At 38.4% G+C, this 13,301-nt stretch overlaps 1 protein-coding gene across 1 annotated transcript; it reads left to right on the plus strand.

Moving 5' to 3' along the window:
- The first annotated feature begins 6,258 nt into the window (after window positions 1–6,258).
- On the plus strand, window positions 6,259–10,497 carry LOC127664828 (cathepsin Q-like). Its single transcript, XM_052157016.1, has 7 exons — window positions 6,259–6,384; window positions 6,666–6,788; window positions 6,881–7,060; window positions 7,855–8,079; window positions 8,591–8,753; window positions 9,484–9,598; window positions 10,398–10,497. Exons 1-7 carry the CDS (start codon window positions 6,259–6,261, stop codon window positions 10,495–10,497), a joined length of 1,032 nt encoding a protein of 343 aa, XP_052012976.1.
- The last annotated feature ends 2,804 nt before the right edge of the window (window positions 10,498–13,301 follow it).

Genomic DNA, 13,301 nt, shown 5'->3' on the forward strand with positions numbered 1-13,301 from the left:
AGAGAACCATACAAGAATCAACAAAACCAGGAGCTGGTTCTTAGAGAAAATCAAAAAGGTAGATAAACCCTTAGCCAGACTGACCAAAGGGCACAGAGAAAGTATCCAAATTAACAAAATTAGAAATGAAAAGGGAGATATAACAACGGAAACTGAGGAAATCCAAGAAATCATCAGATCCTACTACAAGAGCCTGTACTCAACACAACTGGAGAATCTGGAGGAAATGGACAATTTCCTTGACAGATACCAAATACCAAAATTAAATCAGGACCAAATAGATCATTTAAACAATCCATAATGCTTAAAGAAATACAAGGAGTCATAGAAAGTCTTCCAACCTAAAAAGCACAGGACCGGATGGTTTCAGTGCAGAATTCTATCAGACCTTCAAAGAAGAGTTAACACCAATACTCTTCAAACTATTCCACAAAATAGAAACAGAAGGAACACTACCCAATTCCTTCTACGAAGTCACAATTATGCTGATACCAAAACCACAAAACGATCCAACAAAGAAAGAGAACTTCAGACCAATTTCCCTTATGAACATTGATGCAGAAATATTCAATATAATTCTTGCCAACTGAATCCAAGAACACATCAAAAGTATCATCCACCATGATCAAGTAGGCTTTATCCCGGGAATGCAGGGTTGGTTCAATATATGGAAATCCATCAATGCAATCCACTACATAAACAAACTCAAAGAAAAAAACCACATGGTCATTTAATTGGATGCTGAAAAAGCATTTGACAAAATTCAGCATCCTTTCATGCTTAAAGTCTTGGAGAGAACAGGAATCAAGTCCCATACCTAAACATAGTAAAAGCAATATACAGAAAACCGGTAGCCAGCATCAAACTAGTTGGAGAGAAACTTGAAGCAATCCCACTGAAATCAGGGACCAGACAAGGCTGCCCCCTTTCTCCTTATCTTTTCAATATCGTACTTGAGGTACTAGCTTGGGCAATTCAACAACATAAGGAGGTCAAAGGGATAGAAATTGGAAAGGAAGAAGTCAAACTATCATTATTTGCAGACGACATGATAGTCTACTTATGTGACCCAAAAAACCCACTAGATAGCTCCTACAGCTGATAAAGAACTTCAGCAAAGTGCCAGGTTATAAAATCAACTCAAGCAAATCAGTGGCCTTCCTATACTCAAAGGATAAGCAGGCTGAGAAAGAAATTAGGGAAATGACCCCCTTCACAATAGCCACAAACAGTATAAAGCATCTTGGTGTGACTCTTACCAAACATGTGAAAGATCTGCATGACAAGAACTTCTAGACTCTGAAGAAGGAAATGGAAGAAGACCTCAAAAAATGGGAAAACTTCCCATGATCATGGATCTGCGGAATCAATATAGTTAAAATGGCCATATTGCCAAAAGCATTATACAGACTCAATGCAATACCCATCTAAATCCCAACTCAATTCTTCACAGAGTTAGAAAGAGCAATTCTCAAATTCATCTGGAATAACACAAAACCCAGGATAGCTAAAACTATTCTCAGCAACAAAAGAAATTCTGGGGGAATCAGTTTCCCTGACCTCAAGCAATACTACAGAGCAATAGTGTTAAAAACTGCATGGTATTGGTACAGTGACAGGCAGGAGGATCAATGGAACAGGATTCAAGATCCAGAAATGAACCCACACACCTATGTCCACTTGATCCTCGACAAAGAGGCTGAAAACATCAAATGGAGAAAAGATAGCCTTTTCAACAAATGGTGCTGGTTCAACTGGAGGTCAGCATGCAGAAGAATGGGAATTGATCCATCCTTGTCTCCTTGTACTAAGCTCAAATCCAAATGGATCAAGGACTTCCACATAAAGCCAGACACTCTGAAGCTAATAGAAAAGAAACTGGGGAAGACCCTTGAGGATATCGGTACAGGGAGAAAGTTTCTGAACAGAACACCAATAGCGTATGCTCTAAGATCAAGAATTGACAAATGGGACCTCATAAAATTACAAAGTTTCTGTAAGGGAAAGGACACCATCAAGAGGACAATTCGGCAATCACCAAATTGGGAAAAGATCTTCGCCAATCCTACATCAGACAGAGTGCTAATATCCAATATATATAAAGAACTCAAGAAGTTAGACTCCAGAAAACCAATAACCCTATTAAAAAATGGGGAACAGAGTTAAACAAAGAATTCTCACCTGAAGAACTTCGGATGGCGGAGAAGCATCTTAAAAAATGCTCAACTTCATTAGTCATTAGGGAAATGCAAATCAAAACAACCCTGAGTTTTCACCTTATACCAGTCAGAATGGCTAAGATTAAAAATTCAGGAGACAGCAGGTGTTGGAGAGGGTGTGGAGAAAGAGGAACACTCCTCCACTACTGGTGGGGTTGCAAATTGGTACAACCACTCTGGAAATCAGTCTGGCGGTTCTCTGAAAGCTGGGCACCTCACATCCAGAAGATCCTGCTATACCACTCCTGGGCATATACCCAGAGGATTCCCCACCATGTAATAAGGATACATGCTCCACTATGTTCATAGCAGCCCTATTTATAACTGCCAGATGCTGGAAAGATCCCAGGTATCCCTCAACAGAAGAGTGGATGCAAAAAATGTTGTATATCTACATAATGGAGTACTATTCAGCCATTAGAAACAATGAATTCATGAAATTCTTAGGCAAATGGATGGAGAAAGAGATCATCATACTAAGTGAGGTAACCCAGACTCAAAAGGTGAATCATGGTTTGCACTCACTAATAAGTGGATATTAACCTAGAAAACTGGAATACCCAAAAAATTATCCACACATCAAATGAGGTACAAGAAGAAAGCAGGAGTGGCCCCTTGTTCTGGAAAGACTCAGTGAAGCAGTATTCAGCAAAACCAGAGCGGGGAAGTGGGAAGGGGTGGGTGGGAGGACAGGGGGAGAGAAGGGGGCTTACAGGACTTTCGGGGAGTGGGGGGCTAGAAAAGGGGAAATCATTTAAATGTAAATAAAAAATTATATCGAATAATAAAACATTAAATACTATTAAGTAAGGAAAAAAACTGCATGGTATTGGTACAGTGACAGGCAGGAGGATCAGTGGAACAGGATTCAAGATCCAGAAATGAACCCACACACCTATGGCCACTTGATCCCCAACAAAGAGGCTGATAACATCCAATGGAGAAAAGATAGCCTTTTCAACAAATGGTGCTGGTTCAACTGGAAGTCAGCATGCAGAAGAATGCAAATTGATCCATCCTTGTATCTTTGTACTAAGCTCAACTCCAAATGGATCAACGACTTCCACATAAAGCCATACACTCTGAAGCTAATAGAAAAGAAACTGGGAAAGACCCTTGAGGACATCAGTACAGGGAGAAAGTTTCTGAACAGAACACCAATAGCATATGCTCTAAGATCAAGAATTGACAAATGGAACCTCATAAAATTACAAAGTTTCTGTAAGGCAAAGGACACCATCAAAAGGACAAATGGGCAACCAACAAACTGGGAAAAGATCTTCACCAATCCTACATCAGATAGAGGGCTAATATCCAATATATATAAAGAACTCAAGAAGTTAGACTCCAGAAAACCAACAACCCTATTAAAAATGGGGTACAGAGTTAAACAAAGAATTCTCACCTGAAGAACTTCAGATGATGGAGAAGCATCTTAAAAAATGCTCAATTTCATTAGTCATTAGGGAAATGCAAATCAAAACAACCCTGAGATTTCACCTTACACCAGTCAGAATGGCTAAGATTAAAAATTCAGGAGACAGCAGGTGTTGGAGAGGGTGTGGAGAAAGAGGAACACTCCTCCACTGCTGGTGGGGTTGCAAATTTGTACAACCACTCTGGAAATCAGTCTGGCGGTTCTCTGAAAACTGGGCACCTCACTTCCAGAAGATCCTGCTATACCACTCCTGGGCATATACCCAGAGGATTCCCCACCATGTAATAAGGATACATGCTCCACTATGTTCATAGCAGCCCTATTTATAATTGCCAGATGCTGGAAAGTACCCAAGTATCCTTCAACAGAAGAGTGGATGCAAAAAAATGTGGTATATCTACATAATGGAGTACTATTCAGCCATTAGAAACAACGAATTCCTGAAATTCTTAGGCAAATGGATGGAGCTAGAGATCATCATATTAAGTGAGGTAACCCAGACTCAAAAGGTGAATCATGGTATGCACTCACTAATAAGTGGATATTAACCTAGAAAACTGGAATACCCAATATATTATCCACACATCAAATGAGGTACAAGAAGAAAGCAGGAGTGGCCCCTTGTTCTGGAAAGACTCAGTGAAGCAGCATTCAGCAAAACCAGAGCGGGGAAGTGGGAAGGGTTGGGTGGGAGGACGGGGGGAGAGAAGGTGGCTTACAGAACTTTCGGGGAGTGGGGGGCTAGAAAAGGGGAAATCATTTGAAATGTAAATAAAAATTATATCGAATAATAAAAAAATACTATCAAGTAAGGAAAAAAAAACTGCACGGTATTGGTACAGTGACAGGCAGGAGGATCAATGGAACAGGATTGAAGATCCAGAAATGAACCCACACACCTATGGCCACTAGATCCCCGACAAAGAGGCTGAAAACATCCAATGGAGAAAAGATAGTCTTGTCAACAAATGGTGCTATTTCAACTGGAAGTCAGCATGCAGAAGAATGCAAATTGATCGATACTTGTATCCTTGTACTAAGCTCAACTCCAAATGGATCAACTACTTCTACATAAAGCCAAACACTCTGAAGCTAATAGAAAAGAAACTGGGGAAGACCCTTGAGGACATGATTGAGGGGCTGGCCTAACCCTATAGATGCTTGGGATTTATAGCTGGGCCAGATCCTTGAACCTGACCATCCTCTGACAAGTTGAATCTGTGGAGTGATCTGAGAACATACGGGACATCACAGAAAGGTAAGGCCCTGCATGTGGATGGGAGAACAAAAGGTGGGCTTGGAGGGGTGCTTTGGGAGAATCAAGACTATCACAAAGAAGAAAAATATATCCTAATGATCACCAGCCCTCTCTGTATGTAGAGTTGGCTTGGGTAGAGAATCTAAAGAGTAAACCAAGTTTCTTCTGGGTCTATGTTTGTATGGAATTCTGATAACTGAAAGTCTGATTCTGTCCAGAGTTACAGCTATTTTTGTGGAAGACACCACTTACACTAACCCATTGCCATTAACTGTTTTCAGCTTACAGGGGTAGATGCAGTAGCAGGTGATATATCCCTATCATGTCCTATGGGGAGTGTTGCATTAGATATTCAGCAAGTACATAATATAAAATCCCATTATTGACTTACTTTCATACTCATCTTTTTCTCATGGCTTGGCTTCCCATTGGGATTTTATGTGACACCATTCTTAAATAGGTAACAAGTGGGAATTTGGTTGTATAATCCCATGGGTTAGATAGAAATAATAGTAAATGATTCTTCCCACATTCTTTCTACATGATATTTCACAAAGTTTCACTAAATAAGAGACAGTGAAAGACAAGCCCACGACTTGCTATATATTAGAAAGGCATATGATTAAAGGTGGTTCCAACTCTTGATTTCACTTTGAAACAAGAATCCAATAACACATGATAGAAGCCCTGATTTGTACAAAATATAAGTGATATCCTAAGACACTGGTTTCTCATTGTGTATGGAGATCTTTCTAAATCAAGATGTTGTACACCTAAACTTTTTGATGCTATAATTCTGAGTACATGGTTTCCATTTGTCATGAGTATAATAACAATTACTGTGGGACTCAGATATAAGGAATCCACAAGATTTTTTTATAATCTTTTCAAATTCTGAAAAGGAATAAGAAAAATTATTTTATTAACCATTGATGGCTTAATTTCTCAGGAAGGAGTAAGAAGACATTTTTTTATTCTATATATTTTTTATTTACATTTCAAATGATTTCCCCTTTTCTAGCCCCCCACACTCCGAAAGTCCCATAAGCCCCCTTCTCTCCCCCGTCCTCCAACCCACCCCTTCCCACTTCCCCGTTCTGGTTTTGCCCTATACTGCTGCACTGAGTCTTTCCAGAACAAGGGGCCACTCCTCCGTTCTTCTTGTACCTCATTTGATGTGTGGATTATGTTTTGGATATTCCAGTTTTCTAGGTTAATGTCCACTTTTTAGTGAGTGCATACCATCATTCATCTTTAAGTGGGGTAACCCAGACTCAAAAGAAGACATTTTTAAAACACTGGTATAGTGATACCTTCATTTCTCTTTCATATCCAGGTTGAGAATGACACATGCTGTCTTCCTGGCCCTCCTGTGCTTAGGAGTTGTGTCATGTGCTTCAGCATTTGATCACAGTTTGGATGTCGAATGGCAAGAGTGGAATATAAAATATGATAAATCATACACTCCGGTTGGTATCCAGGAAAATGTCCATGGAGGCCCCAGAATAAAAGTTTCTATGTACATGAGAGTTCATAGCTGACCCACCACAAACAACACTAAAAGATTACCTAATAAAAATCATTGTGAGCTCAGGATGTTCAAACTCTGTTTTATACAGTATGTGAATGTCAGCATAGTAACCTGAGATCCCTTCCATGGTCCCTAATCACCTACAACAGCAAGTCCTTAAGGTCAGCTTGTACAGGAGCTTAAATAGAATGAATTGTCTTCCATTATATTCTAATCCAGGAAGAAGAAGTACTGAAGAGAACAGTATGGGAAGAAAATGTGAAAAGGATTAAACTGCACAACATGGAGAATTCCCTGGGGAAGAATACCTTCACCATGGAAGTAAATGAATTTGCTGACATGGTGAGTGCGACATGGACTGACACAAACTATGTTTTCTTGAGTGCTTTCATGGAGTCTATTTTTAGTAATCACTTACATATTTTTTCTTGAAGACTGATGAAGAATTCAAGGACATGATAACTGGTTTTACATTGTTAAATAATAATACAGTGAAACATCCCTGGAAACGTGAACTTGGCAGTGTTTTTCCTAAATCTTGGTCTTGGCGAGATGCTTTGCCCAAGTTTGTTAATTGGCGAAAGGAAGGCTATGTGACTCGTGTGAAGGATCAGGTATGACAGTATGATAAGCCATTCTTGATCTTCTTCTTCTTCTCCTTCTCATTATTCTCATATTCCTTCTCCTCCTCCACCTCTTCCTCCTCCTCCTCCTCCTCCTCCTCATCTTCATTCTCATTCTCATCCTCCTCAGCCTCTTCCATTGGAGACCAGGCTAGCCATAAATATCTTCCTGCCTCTGGCTCCCAAGTGCTAGGATAAAAGTCATATACCACCATGTTAGGCTATGCCCAACTTCTTAAAACACATGAATGTCAAAACACGACATGCCTATGAATTAAAATTGAATGTGAAAGGGATTTGAAATTCATCTTTAAATAACATTTTCTTCTTTGAAATATTTATACACTTTACAGTGTATATTGATCTTTGCAGACTGCCACACATATTCTCCAACTATTAGATACTCCTCTCATTGTAGAACTCATGTGGCCTTCTATTGTCATTAATAACCCATAAAATCAATACCTCCTGCTCAGATGCCTGTGTGCCTGTGTGTCTATGTATGTGTGTGTGTGTGTGTGTGTGTGTGTGCGCGTGTGCGTGTGTGTGTGCGTGTGAGTATGCGTGTGCGTGTGCGTGTGTGTGTGTGTGTGTGTGTGTGTGTGTGTGTGTGTGTACTTGAGCAAGTGCATACGGCTAGCATCCAAGTCCACTAGGAGACTGATCACTCCTTCCTATGGATTTATATACCACCAGCTCTCCATTTTTATTAATTATCAGTGTGTCTATATTGTTTCTTGAGTTAGTATTTCTTTATGGATGACGATATATTCTTCTCTGCTTAGGGACAATGTAATTCTTGTTGGGCTTTTCCTGTGACTGGTGCCATAGAAGCACAAATTTTCAAGAAAACAGGAAAAATGATCCCACTGAGTGTACAGAACCTAGTGGACTGTTCTAAACCTCAAGGCAATAGAGGCTGTTATGGGGGTACTACATACAATGCCTTCCAGTCTGTTTTGCACAATGGAGGTTTAGAGGCTGAGGCAACCTATCCATATGAAGAAAAAGTAAGTAGACTTCTTATGTTGTCATAAGTTGACAAGTTTATACACAAGCTGCTATATAAAATGTATGTTGTCATAAGCTCAGATTGTAGTGACAATTGTAGAGATAATTCACGATCTTCAGACCTCAGACTACATGGTATAATCGCTTTACACTCTTATCAGTGTTGTTTTTATGTATTCTTTGTTTAAGCTTTTAGTATGATGATATCAGTATAGACATCACATTTTTCCTTTTGTGTACATGGACAAAATGTGAACAGTTGTACACATAATTCAGAACTCTGTGGTACCAAATTTTCTTATGAACAGAATGACCTGTTGGTTTCTATTGAAGATAAAAGAACATATTTTTAGTTCCTAACCATACAGTAGCATGGTACTTTCTGGGATTATTTGTAAAACACCTTACTTGAATGTGTTAATTTGCAAAGTGCAGAGTGTTCTAGTTTTGACTCTTGCTTCTAGGAAGTAGGTAGAAATAACTGAGTTTCTACTTCTTTATCTATTAAAGGAAGGACTATGCAGGTACAATCCTAAGAATTCAGCTGCTAAAATCATAAGATTTGTGGCCCTTCCAGAAAATGAAGATGTCCTAATGGATGCTGTAGCAACTAAAGGGCCTGTTGCTTCTGGAATTAATGTCGTCTACAGCTCTTTCAGGTTCTACAAAACTGGTTAGTATATTTTCTTCTATATATAAAGAAAAAATGTGTGACATCCCTATGTCATGACAAGTTTATACACAAGCTGCTATATAAAATGTATGATGTCAATGTTTGAGTTTTTGGATTTTACTCACCCCAATGCAATAGTTTTGGGAACTAAATTTCACTGGATATGAACATCCTCATGATAAAATGTATTGGTTAGCTACATTTTCAACTTCTCTCACTTTGTTGGATGCTTTATAGATTTACAGGGACAGATTATCTGAAATCAAATAACAAGAAAGGTTTTTAATTAGGTACTCTATGTTCTATAAGTTTAAATGTAAGTGAGGTTCTATTAATACAAATACACAATACAAAGAAGTCGTCTCATATGCTTTAAGAACATAGTTATCAAAAATCTCACTTTTGAATATATCTATTTACTGTGAAATCAAACACATATGTCTGTCTATGTATGCGCATGTGTGTATATGTAATATATGTACATACACATACATATTATATACATATATATGTTTGTATATGTACATATACTTTACACACTTATATGTAAGTGTGTATATACATATATACATACATATATCAGTATAGATGTGAACAAATCATAAAGCTTAGTATTTCATTGTAATTCACTGAATTTCAGGATCTTTGAAAATACCTCCATATTGATGGTGGCAGGACTCACTGTCATGTGTTTTTTGTATCTCATGTCAGCATTCATTTTATTTCTCAGGTGTTTATCATGAGCCCAGGTGCAAACGTGCTGTGAATCATGCAGTTCTGGTGATTGGATATGGATTTGAGGGAAATGAAACAGATCCCAATAACTACTGGCTGATCAAGAACAGGTATAAACTGACAAAATTTTTGTATTTAAAAATCTAAGGGCTAGAAACATTGTTTACTGGTTAAGGGTCTGGATACCCTAACAGGGGATGCATGAAGAAATTAAATATTGCAGTCAGTATTGTGATACACAGCGTAGAAAATTTGGACCCATTTAAGTAGAACAAGGTTGATTCTTGTTTTTCCATGTATACATGTAAGGTTTGTGTGCTTATCTCCATGTCTGTGTGCACATGTGTGTGTGTGTGTGTGTGTGTGTTCAAATGCCTCGATACAGAGCACTGATTTTAACATTAGTTGTTTCTTAATCATTGTACAACTTCCATATTGAGACAGTGTTTCTAGCTAATCTAAGAATTATTATTTACTCTAGCTAGCCAGCTTGCTATGTGTCCGTGTCCCAAAAACTTTTATTACAGGCACACTAAAATGTCAATCTGGCTTTCTAATAGCCCTGGGTATTGATCTCCACTCATTAATCCCTGAGCTATCCAATAACTCCATGAACTTACTAACAATATACTACTGTGAAATTTCCATTCTTACTCTGGTTTCTAGGATATCAGTGGCATGTCAGTGTTATTAATTTTGCCATTCATAAAACATGTTTTTAGTTCTGATGCACATATGGGAGGAAATTTTCATTCTCAGCTCTAGTTTTCAATCCTATTTAAGGTAACCCTTGATACTCAGGAGTAAACCTTTTGCTTTCTCTTATACTTATGTCGGCCTAATGTCTGTTATTGTAATATATCTATTGTGTTATTATTTCTACTAAATGTAAAATATGATTTCTTTCAGCTGGGGTAAACGATGGGGGTTGGGCGGATATATGAAAATTGCGAAAGACAGGAACAACCACTGTGGAATTGCTTCATTTGCTCAATATCCTATTGTGTGAGCAGCCTAAGGATCACAAGAAAACACATGGCCTGAGACTCCATGTCCAGAGGAATAACATCCATTTCAATTCACAGCCTTTGATGAACATATTAAACTTTTGAGTCCCACAAAATAATTGACATGAACACGGTAATTTTTGCTCTCATTAATGAATGCTCATGTCTCCTAAAATAACTTTATTTTTACTTTCAGTGGTTGTGCAAATAAAATCCTTTAATAAAAGAAGAATTTGAGTATAATTTCTAGCTTCTATATATTTTGCATAGTTATTTTTTGTAGTAAGAAGTGTAGTTCATCTTGAAATTGGGATTGAGTGTTGGTTTGGTATTCAGGAGAATGTGTGGGTAGATCCTCTGAGATAGATGTTATTCCTCATTGGCTGTTGCTTGACTATAAGTTGTTGTTGTTGCTGTTAAAGTTCTACATACCCACCAGAAACCCTACTCTGAAAGACTATATGATAGTTTCTGAATTGGACACTTTGAACCAACACAACTGCACCCAATTTTAACTCGTGGCCCCTCTATGCAATGATTGGTCAGCATGTGTTACTGCTTTGTGTTGGTCTGTGGCTCTCCCTACTCCATGACTTCAATCATGCATTAGGTTCCATCCCATAATTGCAGCAAACCTGCTACAGTAGGCTCTGCTAACTGCATCAGAACAGAAACATAGAAGAAGACTTTAAAATACCTTCTGTACATGTTAAAGAGTTCCTTATAGGAACAATGAAAGAATTGATGAAGACAAAAAAGAAAAAATGAATAGTTCAAAACCTAAGAGTAGAAATAAAATCAATAAAGAATTATCAAATTAAAGAAATTCTAGGAATAAAAACCTTAGTTATTTGAACATGAATCTCACCAATAGAAAATGAAGGAGGAAAGAAAAATCGTTTTTACTAAATTTTTTATTTGCTTACCTTCCAAATTTCCCCCTCTTTACCCTGACCCCTTCCCTGCATTCTTCACCACATCCTCCATTTCTCTGCCTCTGAGAGGGTTCTCCCCAATACCACCTCACCTCGACCAGCAGTCCTTTTTCCTTGCGAATCAAGTTTCCATAAGTTTCCATAAGTGTCCTCTCCCACAGAAGCCATACATGACAGTCCTCTGCTACATATGTGCCCACGCTACAAATAAGCCCATGTGTGCTCCTTTTTTGGCTTAAACTCTGAGAGTTATGAGGAGTCAGGCTTAATTGACACTGTTGTTCTTCCTATGGGGTTGCAATCCCCTTCAGCTCCTTCATTCTTTCCTCTATCTCTTCCAAATTGGTCACTGACCTCAGTCCAATGGTTGGCTGAAAGTATCTGCATTTGTTTCTGTGAGTTGCTGGTAGAGCCTCTCAGAGGTAAGCCATGCCAAGTTCCTGTCTGCATGAAATATATGGCCTCAGTAATAGTATCAAGATTTGGTGTGTGTACCTGAGATGGATCCTAAATTGGTCTGGACACTGGGTGTCCTGTCTTTCACTCTCTGCTCAAATTTTGTCCCTGCATTTCCTTTAGGCAGGAACAATTCTGTTTTTTAAGTTTCTGAAGATGAGTGGGTGGGCCCCTGCCTCAAATTAGAGCCATGTCTATCTACTGTGGGTAGTCTCTCTGGTTCCATCTCCCCAGTGTTGGGCATTTCATCCCCATTGAGTCGTGATAGCCTCTTGCACACCAGGTCTCTAGGACTGTCTAGTAGTTCTTCTTGACCCCTAACCCACACTTCTGGGCAGTCTTGGCACCCCTGATTTCTCTCCCAATTGTTTATGTTTTGCCCAAGGAATGACACTATTAGAAGGTTTGGCCGGTTGGAGTAGGAGTGGCCTTTCAATAACAAGTGAAAACTGAATAAAGAATGCATTAGGACTGAAATGTAAGATGGTATTAAAGACTTTCTAGAATTGAATTCAAAAGTAATACACTAGATATTCAAGCATATGGGGGAATTTTAAGGCTGTTCAAATAGGAAAGTTCATACCACCAAGTGCCTTCACAAAGGAATTGAAGTAACTTCATACCATTAATTTCATAATGTAAGTATGTATATAATGTAATATAATAATGCAAGCATTATTATAAAATGAAGAACTCACACCCAATTTTAGTAAATATCAAAAAATGAAACTGAAGGGTGAAATCAATAAAATAGAAATAATAAAAAATAAAAATGTCAAGGAAACAACAATCATTACTTACAGATATTATATTAGAATTAAGTGACCCCCCCAAATTCCACCAGAGAACTCCTAAACCTGATAAACACCTTCAGCAAAGTGAAAGTATATAAAATTAACTCAACCAAATCAGAAGCCTTCCTCTACACAAATGATAAACTGGCTAAGAAAAAATTAGAGAAACAAGTCCCTTCTGCATAGTCATAAATAATATAAAATACCTTGGTGTGACTATAAATAAACAAGTGAAAGATCTGTATGACAAAAAGTTCAAGTCTAGAGTTAGAAAGACCAATTTGGAATAACAAAATCCCCACGATAGCGAAAACTATTTTCAACAATAAAAGAACCTCTGGCAGAATCACCATCTGTGATTTGAAGCTATACAGCAGAGCAATTGTGATTAAAACTACAAGGTATTAGTACAGTGACAGGCAAGTAGATCAATGGAATAGAATTAAAGACTGGACCATCTTTGCTCCTGTGACCAAGCAGTCACAAAAGCCAGGTACTCAAGGAACACTAGAGTGAAAGATCAGTCAAGACACAGCCTGTCATGGCTCCACCTGAACCTAGGAGTTGTGCAGCCCCACAGCTGTCTGGGCATGTATCCTGCCAGGGAGCATATGACCTGCA

Source organism: Apodemus sylvaticus, chromosome 14, assembly GCF_947179515.1.
Source record: "Apodemus sylvaticus chromosome 14, mApoSyl1.1, whole genome shotgun sequence".
In the NCBI taxonomy this organism is placed as follows: Eukaryota; Metazoa; Chordata; class Mammalia; order Rodentia; family Muridae; genus Apodemus; species Apodemus sylvaticus.